Source organism: Canis aureus, chromosome 5, assembly GCF_053574225.1.
Source record: "Canis aureus isolate CA01 chromosome 5, VMU_Caureus_v.1.0, whole genome shotgun sequence".
In the NCBI taxonomy this organism is placed as follows: Eukaryota; Metazoa; Chordata; class Mammalia; order Carnivora; family Canidae; genus Canis; species Canis aureus.
Genome location: NC_135615.1, coordinates 70405256 through 70423861, shown reverse-complemented (window position 1 = coordinate 70423861; position 18606 = coordinate 70405256). Strand labels below are relative to the sequence as shown.

Here is an 18606-nt window from a genome sequence, read left to right as displayed (position 1 = left end):
GCAAGAAGGCTCAGGGGAACTCGTGGCCCAAGACAGGAGTCAGTAGAGCTTGAAGAACAGGTGGATGGAGGGAAGGATGGCTGAAAGAGTGTGAGTCCGGGGTTTTAGGAGAAACAAGGATGACGAGGAGCTCACATTTGTGAGCATCTACTATGTGTTGTAACAGCCCCATGACGTGGGTATCTACACTTTACAGATGGGGAAACTGAGGCTCAGAGAGGTGAAGTGACTTGCCCAAGTTTCTTTATCCGATCGTGCACCATTCAACACCTGTGCACTGGGTAGAGGCTCTACACCAGGAGTTTGGAGTGCCCGTCACTCGGTTTCTGCCCCCCTGTAGAGGGGGGACAGTGTTGTAAGGTCACACGGTAGCCTCGTTGGAACTCGGGATTTTCCAAACCCTAACTTTGGACCAGGACTTGAGCCGGGGCAGAGTCGGGTGCGGCTGCACGGCTCGCCGGGCCGCGGGAGTCCCGGGTCCCCTCACATTCCCTACCTGTCCGGCCCGGCGCACCTGCCGCAGGTGACCCTCGGGAGGCTCCGAGCGCCGCCGGAAAGCGGCGAGCGGCTTCGGCAGGTGGGGCGGGGCGGGGCGGGGCGGGGCGGGGCGGGACGGGGCGGGACCGGCCGGGGCGGGGCGGGGCGGGGGCGGTGCCAGGACCGGGCGCCCCGGAGCCGAGCGATCCCGCCGCCCGAGCCCCGCGCCCCGCGCCCCGCGCCCCGCGCCCGCGCCCGCGCCGCCGCCATGGGGGCCTGCCTGGGGGCCTGCTCGCTGCTCAGCTGCGTGAGTCCCGACCCCCGCGCCCGCCCGCGCCGCCGGCTCCTTCTTCGGCCCCGCACTTTTGTCCCGTCTTCTTCCTCCGAATAGTTTCTTCGTTTCCCTTCCTCTAAACTTGTGCTTCTGGGCCCGCGCCCCGCCGCTCGCCCTCGGGTCCCCCCGTCCCCGGGCCCCCCCATCCCGGACCCGCGGGCGCCGGGGACAACTGGCGTCGGGGCTCGGGTTACCGCGGGGGAGGGGCTGGGGCTGGGGCTGGCGCTGGGGCTGGGGCGCGGCGGGCGGCGGGGGAGGGGCGGGCCCGGGCGGGCGCCCCCCTGGGCACCGGGGAGACTGAGGCCGGAGCCGGGGCTGGGCGTGCGCGCTGCGGCCCCTCGCCCCACCTGGCGCGCCTGTCCTCCCTCTGGGACACTGACTCTTTGTGTGGCCCGCCTGGCCCCTGCCCCACTCTGCCGGGTGTTTTTCTGTCCCTCTGGCAATCCGTCCGTCAGTCTGTCGCCCTGCCCGCCGGCCTCAGTTGGTCCATTTGTATTTGTCTGACGTCTCTTTCCGTCCGCGCGTGTATCCCACTTGTCTTTGTGGGTCGGCGGCTTCTCCATCAGTCATTGTCTGCCCGTCTCGCCTACCGTCCAGTCTGTCTGTCTGCATCCTGTGTCTGCCTCTTTCAGGCTGGCGCACACTAAACCCTGGACCCTTCCCCGGCGAGCCCCAGACCCATCCGCCCTGGGCCCCCGGAGCCTGAAATGGGCGTGGGGGGGAGGCCCCCTTGAGTGAGGTCGGCTGGGGTCGCCACAGCCCCCGGGCCCAACTCCGGGTTGGAAGACCCAGGGACTGGGGGAGGTTGGAGTGCGTGGGTGGGGAGAGCATCTGGTGCTGGGGCTCAGGGACCTCGGGGGCACCAGCCTCTGTTTTGGGGCCGCAGCCAGCAAAGGGGAGGAGCTTCAGCCAGACCCCGGCTGGGAGGCCCTTTCTCCTTTCCCTCTTCCCCTCATTAAATCCGAGGTTCATTCAGGCAGCTCCCTCCCCCTCTGCTCTACACAAAGAGAAGCGGAGAGGAAGGGGGGGGAGGTCTGGTGGCTGCTGAATCTCAGGACTTGCTTTCCTTTGTTCCTGATTTGTGCGTGTGCGAGTGTGTTAGGATGGGGTGGAGGAGTGGAGGCTTCGGGATCTAGAGATGTACTTTACAACCATTTTCTGAGAATGCTGGCTGCACAGAGGCTGTAGACAGGGTCCCTGGACAGTCTCTTGTCCTCTCTGGGCCTCCATTTACCCGCCTGTGAACTGTGTGTGCGCACCCGCGTGTGTGGGCCCACGATCCCAGGAATCAAGAATTGGTTTCTGAGATCCCTTTCTGCCCAGCAAATTCTAGGTTTGGGCTGGTTTCTGGCCAAGAAAGGTTTGCTTCCTGGTGCGGGAGGGAGAGCTTCCTCCACGTTGACCAGGTTTCCATTTGGCCAGGCTGGCCTGGGAGTGGCACATGTTGAGGGTGACCCGCCAAGCCCCCCACCGCCCCCCTCGTGCCTCAGTCTCCCCATCTGCCTCCTTCATAATTCTGTTTGAGGAAGGTGGAAAAGTGCCCCACCTACTTCCTGGCGACTGTGAGTGGCTCTATTGTTGTTACCTTCTTGGAAAGGTGGGCGGAGAACTCCCTCTGGAGCCTAAGCTGGCGGCTGAGTCACGAAATCTGACAATGCTGAGGCCAGAGGCACCTGACAGGCTTGCTGAAACCCTCAGCAAACTGAGGCTCAGAGAGGTTAGCCAACTTTCCAGAGGTTGCACAGAGAACGGATAGGGAACTGCACAGTAAAGATTAAAATCTGATTCCTGGTCCGGGCCTGCACCTTCCCTCCCTTCACATCCAGGGTGCCCCAGGGACAGGGTGGGTCTAGGGTAGAACTGGGTATCTAATATCTGCAGGAGACCTGTCCCTCCTTTCAGTGGCCTCCCCTTGGGGTTCTGACCTCTGATATTTACTGAGTTCCTACCACATGCCAGGCGCTGTGCTCAGCCCCTCACCATGCTGTCTTCTTGGTTCTCCCTCCAGCCCTGTGACATAGTTCTCCTATTTCAGATAAAGACACCAACAACAGCCACCATCACTGTGCCCTCACTCAGGGCCCAGCACTGCCCAGTGGTGGTACTCTGTATGTGTCCTCTCATTCAATCCTCACTATGACCCCAGTGAAGCAGTTAATATTATTCCTATTTCACAGATGACAAATCTGGATCAGAGAGGGAAAGTGATTTCCCCACAGCCACACAGTATTAGGTGGTATAATTGGGTGTTACTGGGCACCGATAATAACCTGTTTCAGGGGTGGCTGGGTGGCTCAGTCGATTAAGTGTCCAACTCTTGATCTCAATTCAGGTCTTAATCTCAGGGTTGTTAATTCAAGCCCTGTGTTGGGCTCCATGCCTGGCGTGGAGCCTACTTAAACAACAAACTAAAAACAACCGGTTTCAATGGAGATTTGCTGCACTGGAGGAAAGTGCTAATAGGGAGTTCCTGGGCATCTTGGGGGGAACATTTTGGAGTTTGTGGATTCATGGAGGAGACTTCCAGCCATGATGCATTTGCATCTGCTCATCATGCCTTAAGGTTGGTGTTTGTATTGGGCCGAGGGTAAGTCCTGCCTCGGAGATCAGATGGGCCCACAATGGGGTGGGAGTCCCCAGGCCAGCCAGTACTTGGTGGGCTGGACAGTCAGCAAATGTTTAGGGAGGGCCTTCTGTACTATCTGCATCGCCGAATCAAATTCTCTGTGCACTACATGTGAGGGCAGGTGAAAGGGTCAGACGATGGGACTCCAATCTTGGCATGGCCTCCCCCCCCACCCCCGGAAGTCAGCAGGCAATCTCTTCCCCTTTTCTCTGGGACTGAGGGAATAAGTAGAGATGAGCACGAAGCTGGTGCGCAGTGGCCACTCTAAGCATCCCAGGATGCGAAAGTGCTCAAGACCACATTTGGGGAATTGGTGAAGCTACTGACACTGGGACTTTCTGCAGATCCTGGGCTCTGAGCCACTTCACTGTCCTTCCCAGGAGCCCATTTTATGGCTGAAGAAACTGAGCCCTGCAGAGAAAAGGGATTTGTCTAAGGTCATACTGCAAGTTCGTGGCAGAGCCAAGACTCGGCCTTCTATTCTTTGCGCTGCATGGGGAAGTAGGTGTGCACGAGTAGTTTGGTCTAGTCCTAGGGCAGCTCAGCTGGTATTGGGGCTATTCGTGAAGTCTACAGGGTGCACCCCATCCTTATGGGGAATTTTTAAAATTTCACCGTGGCAAAATGTATATAACATAAAAAATTACCATTCTAGAGGCTCCTGGCTGGCTCAGTCGGGAGCCCATGACTCTTGATCTCAAGGATGTGAGTTTGAGCCCCATGTTGGGTCTAGTAGAGATTACTTAAAAATAAAATCTTTTTTAAAATTTCAATTGAACATTTTTTTTTGTTTTCAAGGAGCTTGCAATTTATCTTACGAAATATGATATATATATATATATATTTAAAATGGATATCTATTTTTATGATATCATCCCAAATGAAGGGTAGTGTCTGAAGGGGGAAATATGGTGGGTTGAAACACACAGCAAAAATTCTAGTATCTGTCTTTTTTCCCTTGCAATCTGTTCCCCTAGCTTGCTCTCTCTGTTCCCGGAGGTACTGCACACCACCCCCCGGATCTGTCTTCCATCTGTGGCCAAAGTGGTATTTCTGTAATGCAGATCTGATGCTCTGCTTCTCCTGGAGCAGTAGTTGCTCATTGCCTTCAGGATAAAGAGCAGAAGCCTTGGCATGGCCCACAGGGACCCTGGTCATCACTTACATCATCCTTTTTGCTTCTTCCTTTGACAGCTGCTCCAAAGATAGTGTTTGTGGCCGCTTCACACGTGCTGTTCCCTTTGTAGGAACACCTTTCCCTTCCTCACCTGGCTAACTTCTTACTCTTCCTTGAAAACTGCCCCCTCCTTTTTCCTTATAGTGGTAAAATGCACATAATATGTAAAACTGACCATTTTAACCATTTTAAAGTTTTATACGGTTTAGTGGCATTACCTACATTCTCGTTGTTGTGCACTCATCCCCACCATCCATCTTCAGAACTTTTTCATCCTCCTCAAATGAAACTCTCTACCCATTCAATAGTAGTCTTCTCCTTTCCCCTAGCCCCTGGGAACCCCCAGTCTACTTCTGTCTCTGTGAATTTGAATTTGACTGCTCTAGGTCCTCCTATCAGTGGAATCGTATGGCATTTGTCCTTTTGTGTCTGGTGTATTTCATTCACTACAATGTCCCCAAGGTTTGTCTGTGTGGTAGTCTGTATTGTAGCAGGTGTCAGAATGTTCTTCCTTTTTAAGGCTCAATAATATTCCCTTGTATGTATATTCCACATGGGGTTTAGTCATTCATCAGTCATGGGCACCCGGGTTGCCTTTACCCTTTGGCTATTATGAATAATGCTGTTATAAACATGGGTGTACAGATATCTGCTTGAGTCCTTGCTTTTGACAAATATCCAGAAGTGGAGGGTCAGTTAATTTTAAACAAAACAACCAAAAAAAAAAAAAAACAAAAAAAAAAACAAAACAACCCTAGTTGCCTACCCCCCTCCCGCCTCCCCAGTGCCCCAGAAATGGTCCAGAGAACCCACGTCCCTGGCTTTAGGGACAGCCAGGAGAGAGTGTAAATGATCAGTGACAGCCTCTTGCCACCATGCCAAACCACGCATGCTTCCAGAGCAGTTCAGCTTGCCCTAGGAGGTAGTGAGCGCCTTGTCGTTGGCAGTGCGTAAGCAGCAGAGGCTGCCTTCCGGGTGATTCTTCCTCAGAGAGAGAAGCCAGACCAGTTGAATGTCTAGGAGCCTCGCAGCCTGAAAGCTGGAAGCTTCAGCTTGCAGAACTTAGATGTTCTGATTTGCCATTCCAAGAACCTGGCTGCTGCTAAACAACAGCCAGAGTTTTGGTGCTTCTCTGTTGCTGCCGCTCCCCTGTGGGCACGTGGAGGTGAGCAGGTGGGGAGGTGGGAGGTGGTTGTAATCTTAGCACAGGAGCAATGTTATGTCTGCCTTGGCTTTTCGCATTGTGTCATAAAAGTTAGTTCATGTTGCTCTGCAGCCTGGTGACTTTTTTCTTTCCTGCCCCTGTAATGTTCCATGGGATAAATGGACTACCACTGGTCCCTGGTGCAGGACCTTTAGGTGATTTGCATGCAGTCTCTTGAGATTCTTTTTTTTTTTTTTTTTAAGATTTTATTTATTAATGCATGAGGGACACACAGAGACATAGACAGAGGGAGAAGCAGGCTCCCTGTGGGGAACCCGATGCGGGACTCGATCCAGGACCCCGGGAATCACGACCTGAGCCAAGGCAGACCCTCAACCACTGAGCCACCCAGATGCCCAGTTTCTTGAGATTCTACTAAGCTCAAAAAAACCTAAAGCTTTGTGCTTTATATTTTTTGGTCTTAATTTAAATTTTTTCTCTTTTAGTAATAAAATCAGCTTTATTGAGATATAATTTATATTTAATTATATTTAGTTACATGTACCCCTTTAAATATTACTGACACATCGGCTGCATTTAGCAGAGAGCACTCTTAGGGGAGGACCACAACGTATGGATGAGCATTTAGTCATTTTAAATTTCCCTCTATTACTTTCCTGGGGTGTGAACAGTGCCACCATGAACTGGCGTGTGTGTGTGTGTGTGTGTGTGTGTGTGTGTGCACGGCTGCTCTTACTCCTGTGAGCTGGTACTTCTGCAGAAAGAGATTCTTGTAGGAGTGATGCCTCAGGGGTGGAGTGACTGGGTCAGAACCGAAGATGGATTCTGAGGATGCACCCGAAACAGCTGGTGGTGGGGGCTGGCGTGTGCTTTTCTCTCCCTGACCTGGTCTTTCTGGCTACCAGCCCTTGGAAATCCAGAAGTTTCGGGTGTCAGGAACACCTGGATTTTGACCTCCAAGAATTAGAGCGAGTTGAAAGGCCAGGCTCCCTGACTGCAGTGGGACAGCTTTTCCTGTGTCTCAGATGTCTCAAATTGAAGTGGTAACAAGCCAGAGCCCGGTCCTGACTTGGGCTCGTCCACACGTGGTTCCCAAGATCAGTGCTTGTGGGCCTCCACTGTTTTTCTCTGGCATCAGAGGGATTGTTTCCATCCCTGGGGTGTTTTGAAATTAAATGAGGCTGCCATCAATGAGCTAGTGGGCCCTTGGTACAGACAGAATGGGTTCAGACCTCAGCTTACCTGCTATGACCTCTCTGAGTTATTTTCCCCATTTGTGAGTGGGAGGTGATAACACACTTATTGCACAGTGTCAGTGACACTTAACGTAGATAAGGTGCTTTCCGTGGTGCCTGGGACGGAGCAACTCCTAAAGGAATGCCGTCTGGTTACTCCTTGAATCTCAGCACCGCTGTCCGCTTGCTGGATGACTCTGGCACATTCTTGACTGCTCTAATCTCAGTTTCCTTATCTGTAAAATGGGACTAATAGCTAGTCTGTCTGTCTGCCAGAGTGTTCTTTATGGTTTCTAAAATACGTTTCTTATCCCTTCTCCCACAAAAGGCAGTCGGGTAGGAGGCAGGGTTTGGGGTGGGGGCGCAAGATATAACCAGACATTGCTAGACCAGTTATGATTGGGCCATGAAGAGGAAATTCATTCTGCAGGCATTTCATTTAGCAAACTGGTCCTTGGCTTCGTGGGTGAGAGAGATGGGTAACAAGGAGCATTTCCAGGGGCGTTTCCACTCTTGGGAAGAAGGGAAGCAGAGTTGTCACTTCTTCCTGGAAGGGACCCACTACCCCCAGTCTGAAGTCAGCCCCTGTCTGTGACTCTTCGGGCGGCAGTGACCATGACAGGTGGAATGATTGTTGAGTGTCTTTCTTGAGGGAGGGCAGAGCCACTATCTTTCTTGTTCTTGACTCTTAAACACTTGAGTAAAGGGCTGGGCTGTCTTGGGGGGGAGAAAACTGATGACCAGATGTATCCGGATGTAGGCCCGGTTCCCAGAGGGGTGAGTCCTATTTCGGGATGCCAGCTGTGAATAGAGTGGCACCACCAGCCCCCAAATAATTTCAGCCAGCCCAGGGAGTGCAGGGGCTGACACCGGCTTGGGCAGAGGAGCCAGGAGAGGGAGAGGGTGAGACGGCCCCTGCTGTCCAGGACAGGTCTGGCCCCGGAGCAGGAAATCATAACTCCGCATTCCGTTCGTTCAGTGGATGTTTATCATGTGCTTGCTGTTTCTTGCAGTCTTAACATATGTCTGGGGCTATGCCAGACACTTTACCTTTGTTCAGTTGATAGTCACTAGGCTCCTGCTGTGAGTCAAGCACCATTCCAATTCCTGGGTCTACCGCAGTGAACAAAACCCCTGCCCTGGCGGAACTTACATGCTAGAAAAGGGGGGCTGACAAACATGAGCAAAATAGAAAGCCTGTCAGATGATAGTAAGTCCTGTGGAGAAAAGCCAAACCGGGAGGGGGAAAAGGAAGCGCGTTACAATGTAAAATTCCTATGAGAATTAGGTACCATTATGCTTCCCATCTTATAGATGAGGAAGCTGAGGTTCAGAGAGGTTGAGTGAGTTGTATAGGGCCACACAGCTTATCCGCGTTGGAACTGGTCTTCTGGATCTATCTTTTTTTTTTTCTTTTCTTTTTTTTTTTATACCACTCTGCCTCCTCTTATGTAAGAAACTGAGACCTGACCTTTTTGCAGCTTGGTTTCCGCAGTGCCCTTTGGGGCTTGAAAGTGCAACGGGATAACGTCTGAGGAGGAGATGTGCCCCTGCCGGGGACAGGGAGGGTAGGCTTGGCAAGGATTTGGAGACATGGAATGGGTCTGTGGTGGGTGCTGCTGCGTGGGCGGGGATGGGGAGAGGAGGCAGGGAGTCAGGGCACCATCCTGCCCTTCCACAGGCGTCCTGCCTCTGCGGCTCTGCCCCCTGCATTCTGTGCGGCTGCTGCCCCTCCAGCCCCAACTCCACCGTGACCCGCCTCATCTTCACGGCCTTCCTCTTCCTGGGAGTGCTGGTGTCTGTCATCATGCTGAGCCCTGGCGTGGAGAGCCAGCTCTACAAGGTAAGTGGCCCGGGGACCGGCAGGGGAGGGGGCCAGCCTGTGGGACCCCGGCCCACAGCAAAGGCCCTGCTGCTCCAGGCTGGGGGGCCTGGGCTTGAGGTCCCAGATAATCAAGAAGGCTGGGCGGGCATATCCTGGTGCGCCCGCTATCCAGGGTTGGTGATGGGAGCGTTTCTTCACATGGGGAGGAGAGTTTGAACCTCACATGGGAATTCTTGCCTCTCATAAGCTGTGGGCCCCTTGGAGAATCTGATGAATCATCATTGTCCCCAGGACACTAGCCCTGGGCCATGCTTTCCCCATCTTACTGCTCGAACCTTGTTTGGGGTCCTCACTCTTCCCTTCATCCCAGCGTTTCAGAGTCTGGCACAAACCCAGTGTGACATTTAGGCCAATGGCTCTGACATTTGAATGTGTGAGAAGGTATGGATGTCCTGAGGAGTGTGCTAGAAAAGCAGATTCTCAGCCCCCACCTCAGAGACTCTGGTTCTGTCCAAGAGGGGCCCTGGAATCTCTCCTTCCCCCAGAGTCCCCGGGGGTTCTGGGAAATAAGCAGAGAGTAAGGATCTGTCACTGAACCATGTGTCCCCATCTGTCCCAGGCTCACTCACAGGACTTCAGCCCCAAGGGTGGGTGGGGGTGAGGATGGAGGGGTAGGAGGGAGCTTCCCTCCTGGCCGGCCTTGGCAAAGTCAGCCCAGGGTTCTGGGGGCCTTCACGCTGCTCTGTCTCCCCACAGCTGCCATGGGTGTGCGAGGAGGGGGCCGGGACCTCCATCATCCTGCAGGGACACATTGACTGTGGCTCCCTGCTCGGCCACCGCGCTGTCTACCGCATGTGCTTTGCGACGGCAGCCTTTTTCTTCCTCTTCACCCTGCTCATGATCTGCGTGCGCAGCAGCCGGGACCCCAGGGCTGCCATCCAGAATGGGTGAGGGCACCCCCGCCTGCAGCTGGGACCCCCTCACACTGTGGTTTCTGCCCCCTGCCGGCCTCCAACCATCTCCGGGCCCTGCTCCCAGACTCCGGAGCCACCCAAGCACAGAGATCAACTCACTTAGTTCTTCCCGCTTCTCAGAGGAAGAAATAGAAGTCAGAAAGGATGAGAACATGCCTAAGACCACACAGGACTTTAGTGACACAGTTGGGACAAGAACCTGGGTGACCACCGTTACTCCGACTAAGTCCTTCCCTCTGTCCCTCAGGGTTTTTTCTAGGGCCAGGAAAGACTTTCTGTGGCCATCAGACCATCTTCACTTATACCTGCTCTTTGAGGGTGGGGGTCCTAGGAGCCGGGCCTGGTCCCCTCCCCCAACTTAGCTCCCTGGTCTGTCCCCCCCACCCCCAATAGATTTTGGTTCTTCAAGTTCCTGATCCTTGTGGGCATCACCGTGGGCGCGTTTTATATCCCGGATGGCTCCTTCTCTGACGGTAGGTGGCCTTGGTGGGAGGGATGGGGGCTACCAGGAGGGAAGTGGGGTCTCTGGAGGGAGGAGCCCTGGTGGGGGTTGCTCTTTGCATTGGCACACAGACCCTGGGCTGCTGGCCGGGTCGTCAGCCCCCACCACCCCCACCCAAGGAGATAGAGCTCTGGTGCTTGGTCACATGGCCTTGTCTGGACAACATCCAGGGTGGGGGTAGGGGGCAGGCAGGTGAAACATGCCTCACCTCTGCCCCATACCCTGCCACACTGCATCTCCGTACATAGCTAGGGGTTCTCCGAAGGCAGGGACTTTGCTTCTTCTCAGTGTCACCATTGCAGGGCATGGCATCAATGATTGTTGAATGAGTAAATGCGTGTGCAAGGGAGACAGCACATGGTATGCCTGCCGCACGAATCCCAGGGAGTCTGGCACTCAGGCTGCTCCCCCACGGCCTTGTCCCCTCACCTTTCACCCCTCTCCCCTCTCCCCACCCAGTCTGGTTCTACTTTGGTGTCGTGGGCTCCTTCCTCTTCATCCTCATCCAGCTGGTGCTGTTCATCGACTTTGCACACTCCTGGAACCAGCGGTGGCTGGGCAAGGCTGAGGAATGTGACTCCCGGGCCTGGTATGCTGGTGAGTGCCCTCGGGTCAGCCAGGTCAGCCTCCAGGTGGGCCTGGGGCTTGTTGACAGCAGGGGATCCTTGAAGCTTGAGGAGAGCATGGGGGGCTTCTAGAGCAGTCCCCTGCCTTAGGGCAACAGGGGACTGTCCCAGGCAGATAGAGGGAAAGGTGTGTGTGGGGGGAGGGGTGGCTGGTTCTGGGGGGACTTTGGTGAGGGGGGTCAGAGGAGAGCCGGACCAGAGAGGCCTTGGTGGTTCCTACAGGACTGGCCATGCACAGACAGTCCAGACCAAACCCAATGACAGTGGGTCCCTGAAGCCCCGGTGGCTGAACAGATCCCTGTCCGGCTCTCTTTCAGTCCTGAGTCGATCGAGGTGAAAGGCTCACGTAGGTGCTGGTTTGGTTTCCACACCTCTCGGAAGTGGCTGGTCTCTCTGATGGGAGGGCGGGGCTTCAGCAGGTCACTGTGCCTCCAGTTGACTTTTAGAAAGACTGTTTTGTATTCCTTGTTTGTCTTTTCATGGTTAACTTATTCGTGGCAAGTGAGTCATCTCGGTTCAGGATGGGGTGGAAACTCACAGAGGCACACGGGTGTCCTTCCTCCTCCGAGGAAGCCGAGGGCCCCCACAGGGGCCTGCCCGACCAGCCCCCTCAGGGGTTGGGGCAGGGTCCCCGTGCCTCCTGACCCAGCGCTTGCCACCCCTTCTGCCCAGGCCTCTTCTTCTTCACCCTCCTCTTCTACACGCTGTCCATTGCGGCCGTGACACTGCTGTTCATCTACTATACCCAGCCCGGCACCTGCTACGAGGGCAAGATCTTCATCGGCCTCAACCTCACTCTCTGTGTCTGTGTCTCCATTGTCGCCGTCCTGCCCAAGGTCCAGGTGAGCCTGTCCATCCTGATGCCAGGCCCCGGGGTGTGGGGGACTGCTGGTAGGAGCCTTGGGGTCCTGGGGCAGGGCCATCAGTCACAGAGGCTTGGGCTAAGAGTGTGCGTTCCCAAGTCAGCCTCCCTAGGTTGGAGTCACAGCTTTCACGTCTACTTGCTGGGTGTCTTTGGGAAAGTGCCTTAACCTCTCTGTGTCATGTAAAATGAGAGTGATACCTACTCTTTGGAGTTACTCGCAGGATGGCATGAGTGTTTGTGAGTGTAGAGAAAAGGGCCTGGCATATAGATATTCATCAGACGTTAACTGTTGTTATTGGAGACCGCTAGGGAGGACCACGGAGTGATGACTCCTAGACCTCTCAACAAGTGGTGATGGGAAGTGCAGTTGCACAGTTTTCAGTCCCAGAATATCTGGGGTAACGGGTGCAGCTCCAGGTCATCACATGCTATTCAGAAAGAAAGCCCTATGAGCCCAGGGGTGCTTTGCAACTGGGGATGTCAGCCGACCAGAGGTTTCACAGGTAGCTTGGGGAGCCTTTGAGAGTCTTTAGCAGAAAGGTGGGGAACCTCCCATCTAGTCTGAGCCTCTATTTCCCAGAGAAGATTAAAGCCCAGAGAAGGTGATGCCTCTGTCTCAGCTCACACAGCAATCAGTATTCCTTCAGTGAGTACTTCCAGAGTGCCGACAGTGTACCAGGCCCTCTTGGGGTTGTTGGGGATGCAGCTGTGAGAAAGAGAGGACGAGTGACAAGAGCTGCCCATTGATAGCACCTGTCCTGTCATGTAGTCCATGCATTGCCATCGTCCCCACTTTCCAGATGAGTAAAGGGAGGCTTAGAGGAAGAAAGAGATACGCCTGAGGTCACACAACTAGTGGGGGCCCAGCTAGGGGCAGAGCTGGCCAACGGGCTCCGGAGCCTGTGCTCTCAATCATGGAGCTTAGATTCTTAATTCCAAGAGTGTGTGTGATGAGGGTGGGAAAGAACAACTGCTTCGAGATGAAGCCAAGTAAGATAATTTGGGATAATACATGCTATGTGGGAAATTAAAGAGAGTGGACAAAAGGTAGGTGAGTGGATGGGTGGGGAGCTGCTGCTAGGGTCGGGGTTTCAGGGCCTCATTGGGAACTCTGAGCTGAGGCCCGAATGCTAAGGAGAGGCTGGCTGTGTGGAGATGTTGGGGAGGACCGTGTCGGAGAGAGGGCACAGCAAGTGCAAAGGCCCTGAGGTAGGAGAGGGTTTGGTAGGTTCTGTGGACAGAGAGGAGGCCACCTTGGCTGGAGCGCAGTTGTCAGCAGGAGCTGGTGGGGAGGGGGCGGGAGAGAAGGCAGAGGCAAACTAGGGAGGGCTTTAATTCGAACGTGAAGGGATGCTGCCCTGGGAGCGTTCCCAGCAGGGGAGAGGCTGGAATTATCTGTTAGGAGAAAGAATGAGGATTCCACCTTTAATGGGCAGGGTGGGTGATCGATGATCCAGGTACTGTGTTTTCCTAGAGGGTGTGGGGTGGGATGGCCCTAGGGTGGTGGGGGTCCCTGAGGTCTCTGGTGGGCTAGGTGCAGGTGGGGTATCCCCCAGGGCAGATCAGGGTCTTGCTGATGGACTGCTCTTGCCAGGATGCCCAGCCCAACTCAGGTCTGCTGCAGGCCTCTGTCATCACGCTCTACACCATGTTTGTCACCTGGTTGGCCCTGTCCAGTGTCCCCGGTGAGTATAGGCCTGGGTTTGATGAAGACTGGCTCATTCCTGGGTCTGCAGCAGCCTTCCGGGGAGTGCTGGGGACCCTCACAGGTGACAGGGACATCTTAGCCCAGCCTGTTATCCTTCTTAGTCCTTCGGGGAGGTAAGAGGACCCTGTCTGTTCCTGGATCTCCTTCTCTGTCATTTGTCTGCTAAGTTCTGTCTGTTGCTGGGAGTCGAATGGTCGGTTGTATGTCTATCTGTCCACTGGGGTTGGCTCTCTGCCCTTCCTCAGATCTGGCCCACAGGGGCTGAGGGTGACTGTGCTCCCATCCTCAGACCAGAAATGCAACCCCCACCTGCTGACCCGCTTCAGCAACGAGACGGTCCTGGCAGGCCCTGATGGCTATGAGACCCACTGGTGGGATGCACCGAACATCGTGGGACTCATCATCTTTATCCTCTGCACCCTCTTCATCGGGTATGGTGGGGGGCTGGCTTCTGGGGAGGGATCGTGACTGGGGGCCTGAAGGCACAAGTGAGGGGGGAGGGTCTGGGGTCTGGAGTCTGGACACTAAGCTGGGAGGTGCCCTTGGCAAGGGCATGTCTAGCCCTTTGCTGGTGGAAAACTGAGTCCCTCTGAGGGTACAGTGTGACAGGGTAGCAGAGGCACGGCTGGAAGCTGCCTCCTGGCCTGGGGCCCTTTCTTGCACATCAGGTTGGCTGTGTCCAGCTCGTGCAGACACCTGTGGGAACAGGGCAGAAGCATGGATGGGGGTCAGCAGGTGCAGGCTCTGTCACTCACCTGCTGTGTGGTCTTGGGGCAAGTGGCTTAACCTTTCTGAGCTTCAATTTCCTCCTCATAAAAGGAGGATGGTAACCTTCAATGTTTGGGGCAGTGGGGACCCCATAGTCTCATCTGAGAGAGGGCAGCTTAGATCTAAGGTCACATAGCAATGTTTTTTTTTTTTTTTAAGATTTTATTTATTTATTCATGAGACACACACACACACACACAGAGGCAGAGACATAGGCAGAGGGAGAAGCAGGCTCCATGCAGGGAGCCGGATGTGGGACTCGATCCCAAGACCCTAGGATCATGACCTGAGCCAAAGACAGACGCTCAACCACTGAGCCACCCAGGCGCCCGCAACGTTTTTTTAAGAGGCATCTTAGCAGGTCTTATCAGTGTGGACTCTGGAACCAAACTGTCTGTGTTTGAACCTGGCACTGCCACTGACCAGCAGTGCAGCCTTGGGCAGGTCGCTTAACCTTTCTGTGCCTTGGTTTGCTTATCTGTAGAATAAGGATAAAAAAATTACCTACTTCATTGGAGGCACTTAGAAAAGAACTTGGCAAGTTGTAGGCACCAAATAAGCATTTGCTTTTATTGCAAGTAACTGTGGACATTTGCACAGCTGGGTGGCAGTGACTGGCCGTTGTGTAAGAGTCACCAGATGATAATACTGAGTATAATTGCTGTTTACACTAAATCTGGCAGACCGATGACTGACTCTGCGTGGCCCAGCATTGCTCCAAGTGCCACTTTCTATGTCTCTCCCTGACTGCCAGGAGGGAGCCTCTTTCCTGCTCCTCTGGCCTCCCCGAGTGGTCCCTCCCTAGCAGCGCCTCTTTTCTTAAGAGCAGCACACCTGCCTCTGAACATTTTGAGGCTGTTTCACATTTAGTTTTGACTGTTTCCAAAACACTTTCTCCAAGTCAAGCCCGGGCAGTTCACAGACATCTCACTTTGTCACCTCATCTGATCCCTTTTTCAACCTGGGAAGGTCTATATTATGTCCATTTTACAGATAAGGAAACTAGAGGTTCAGGAGGGGCTGCCGCTTGTCTGAGACCATGTGCACATGGTGGCCGCAGAGCTTGAGCACACATTCCCGGCCCGCCCTGACCCAGGCTCAGAGCTGTGCCTTCTGCTGCTCCTCGGACGCATGCCACCCTGGCCTGCAGTCCCTGGGCAGGGCCTCTGAGAGCCCAGGGGCCTGTCTGTTCTTAGCACAGTTCCTTTTTTTTTTTTTTTTTTAAAGTTTTATTTATTTGTTTGAGAGAGAGAGCATGAGCAGGAGGAGGGGCAGAGGGAGAGGGAGAGAGAATCTCAGACTCCTTGTTGAGTGCAGAGCCCAATGCAGGGCTCGATCCCATGACCCTGAGATCATGATTGGAGCTGAAATCTAGAGTTGGATGCCTAACTGACTGAGCCATCCAGGTGCCCCCTGAGCACAGTTCTTAAAACCCAGGAGGCAAAGAAGCAAGAGCAGCCACAAGGGCAGGGACCCCTGAGAATGGCCCCCATGCCCAGCTATGTCACCAGGATCTGGGCTCCCACGCATTGGATATTGCCATGATGTTTGGTGATTAGGGGCAGCAGAAGCTCAGTGGGTGACTCCTCAGCTTGATGGAGGTAGTGGGAGCTGGGGTCCAGATCTCCTTCTCAGTCACATTTTTCCCCAAATGCAAATTGGATTTCCAAAATTGGCTCTGTGTCTCAAACTTTTAAATACTGTTAAAAACATCAAGACTTCATTACAGAAATGACCAAAATCTCTTCACTGTTAGTATTTTCCTATAATAAACCTTGAACAAAGGAGATGTCATTGATAAAACTACTCACCTAACTAATAGAAGGAAAACAAACTTAATGGCAAATGGGTATTTTTAATCATTAATATTATCAATGAACGTCATCTCTGGTATGGTCTTTTGCAGTACTAGGTACTTAGTATATGTTTATGGAAATGGCAGATGGGCAACCTGAATAATAGTGCCTGTTTCTTTAGTTTATACTCTGTGCCGGGCACAGTGCTGGGGGCTTTACGTTATTAATCCTCTTGACAACTCTTCAAGGGAGGTACTATAATCCCCAATTTTACAGAGGCTCAGAGAGGTTAAGTGTCTTGACTATAAAGCCACACAGCAAGTAGGGGTGGAGTTCGGAGTCAAAGCAGTTAGCTAATCCCTGGGCCCAGAGCCTAAGCAGTGGGTCACCAGGCCCCAAGGTTCTGGAACCGTCGTGCCCATTGTTATGACCAATGCCGTGGCTCCGGGGGCCCCCTGGAGCTTCCTACCTGTCTTCCTCTTCCCTCCCCTACAGTCTGCGCTCCTCGGACCACCGGCAGGTGAACCACCTGATGCAAACGGAAGAGTGCCCGTCCGCACTGGAGGCCCCACAGCAGCAGCAGGTGGTGGTCAGCCAGGGCCGGGCCTTCGACAATGAGCAGGATGGTGTCACCTACAGCTACTCTTTCTTCCACTTTTGCCTGGTGCTCGCATCCTTGCACATAATGATGACGCTCACCAACTGGTACAGGTGCGTGCAGCCTGGCCGGGCATGGAGGGAATCCACGGTGCTGGGGTGTGAGGGCCACATGTCTCCTCTCCTCTGCCCCCACCCCACCCCGCCCCTGGTTTGTCCTGATAACTGCTGAAGGCTTGGGCATAGAGGTGTCTGTCCAGGACCCTCCATGGAGCCTGTCCATCCATGCCTCCCGGCTTCCCAGCCAGTGCCTTAGTCTGCTCAGGAGTAAGTGCCTGAGAAGTGGGGGTCATAGGAGGTGCCGCTGAGCCTGTACAGGGCAGACGGGGCCTACAGATCAGGAGTGGCAATTTGGATTTTAAGGTCAGAGTTGGGATTCCTGGTTGGAGCATTTGGATTTAAGATATGGGGTTAGAGTCAAAGTCACAGGGTCAAGAATAGGAGTCATGAGCTCAAGGGTTGGGATTGGGGCCATATAAAGTCACAGATTGGATCATTTGGTTATAATTGGGGTTAGCAGGGCATAAAGCCAGGATTGAAGTTGCCGGGTCAAGGAACTAAGATCAGAGTAACAAGGTCAGGGCCTAGGGCTGGGGTTACAGGGTCAAGGGTTAGAATTAAGGTCAGAGATATGGGAACTTGGTCCTGAGGTCAGGGGTCGGGGATGGAGTTACAGGATTGATGGTCAGCGTCAAGGTTGGAGGTCAGGACTACAGTCAGGAGCCCCAGGGTCCCCAAAGTCAGGGACCAGGAGTCAGGTTATAATATTATAGTCTAGGACCGGGGTCAGTGTTGAAATTGAGGTCAGGGTCAGATCTGTGGTGTTTTCTAAAGCTACATCTAGGGTCAAAGACACAGCTAAGGCCAAGTGTCAAAAGTATCAGAGATGGGCTAGAGCCAGGAGGCAAAGTCAGGGCTCACGACCAGGTCATAAGGGCAGGACCAGAACTGACATCACAACACGGGGTGGAAGCCAGGCTCACTGGGATGACGGTGTGTTCCAGACCTGGCGAGACCCGGAAGATGATCAGCACATGGACGGCCGTGTGGGTGAAGATCTGTGCCAGCTGGGCGGGGCTGTTCCTTTACCTGTGGACTCTGGTGGCCCCGCTCCTCCTGCCAAACCGTGACTTTAGCTGAGGTGGCCCCCGGCAGCCTGCCCTCTTGGTGCCTCCGGGCTCAGGGAGTCAGCCACGCTGAGCCTCTGCCTGCACCCACCTCCAGGACTTGCCCCTGAGCTGGGCCCCTTGTTCTTAGTGCCTTCGGGGATGGGGGGGAGCATCAGGTCCCTAGCCTGAGCCCTACCTTCCCACTGCCCCCAAACCACAGAGCTGCCTCTTCCTTGCCCTTGTCCCCCGTCACCTGCACTCATCCTCTGGGGAAAAAAAGGCCCCTTATTCTCATGCTCCCCGGGAGAGGGACCTGAAGGAGAGAAGCACTCAGAGCCACTCTGAGAGTGGGAGCACTCCCCAGGATGGGGTGCCCAGCACTGAGCCTGGGGTGTTCCTGACCACATCCCTCAGGGCACCCCGGCCCCTTCCTGGACTCCGTGCCTTACTGAGTCTTCACGACTTTGCGCAATAAACAAGCCAGTACATGTGCCTTTCCATGTTCTGTGCTCCACACCCTGGGCATGGCTCTCCTGCCATCTGAGGCCACTGTTGGGGTGGAAACGGATGGTCAGAGCTGGGAAGGCCAGACATGAGACCTGGGCTCTGTTTTGTAGGGCATGGAGAGCCTTGGGGTGGGTGGGGGAGGTGATAGGGGAAGGAGGGGCTTTGGGAAAGGGGAATCTGGGGGCCAGGAAAGGCCCTGGAGCAGTGTCCACATGAGGGGTGGTGAGGCCAGAGTCAGGATGGAGAGGAGAGTTT

The 18606-nt window shown here is 54.3% G+C and overlaps 1 protein-coding gene across 2 annotated transcripts; it reads left to right on the top strand.

Moving 5' to 3' along the window:
• Positions 1-675: 675 nt before the first annotated feature.
• On the top strand, positions 676-18332 carry SERINC2 (serine incorporator 2). Of its 2 annotated transcripts, none has more exons than XM_077898766.1 (10): positions 676-784; positions 8696-8857; positions 9596-9786; positions 10207-10286; positions 10775-10912; positions 11614-11783; positions 13401-13491; positions 13804-13945; positions 16574-16789; positions 17740-18332. In XM_077898766.1, the coding sequence occupies exons 1-10, from the start codon at positions 746-748 to the stop codon at positions 17873-17875; spliced, it is 1365 nt and encodes a 454-aa protein (XP_077754892.1). In that variant the 5' UTR covers positions 676-745; the 3' UTR covers positions 17876-18332. The 2 variants fall into 2 exon arrangements, with proteins under 2 accessions (XP_077754892.1, XP_077754893.1); XM_077898767.1 differs by lacking the exon at positions 676-784 and adding an exon at positions 8568-8582.
• Positions 18333-18606: the final 274 nt, after the last annotated feature.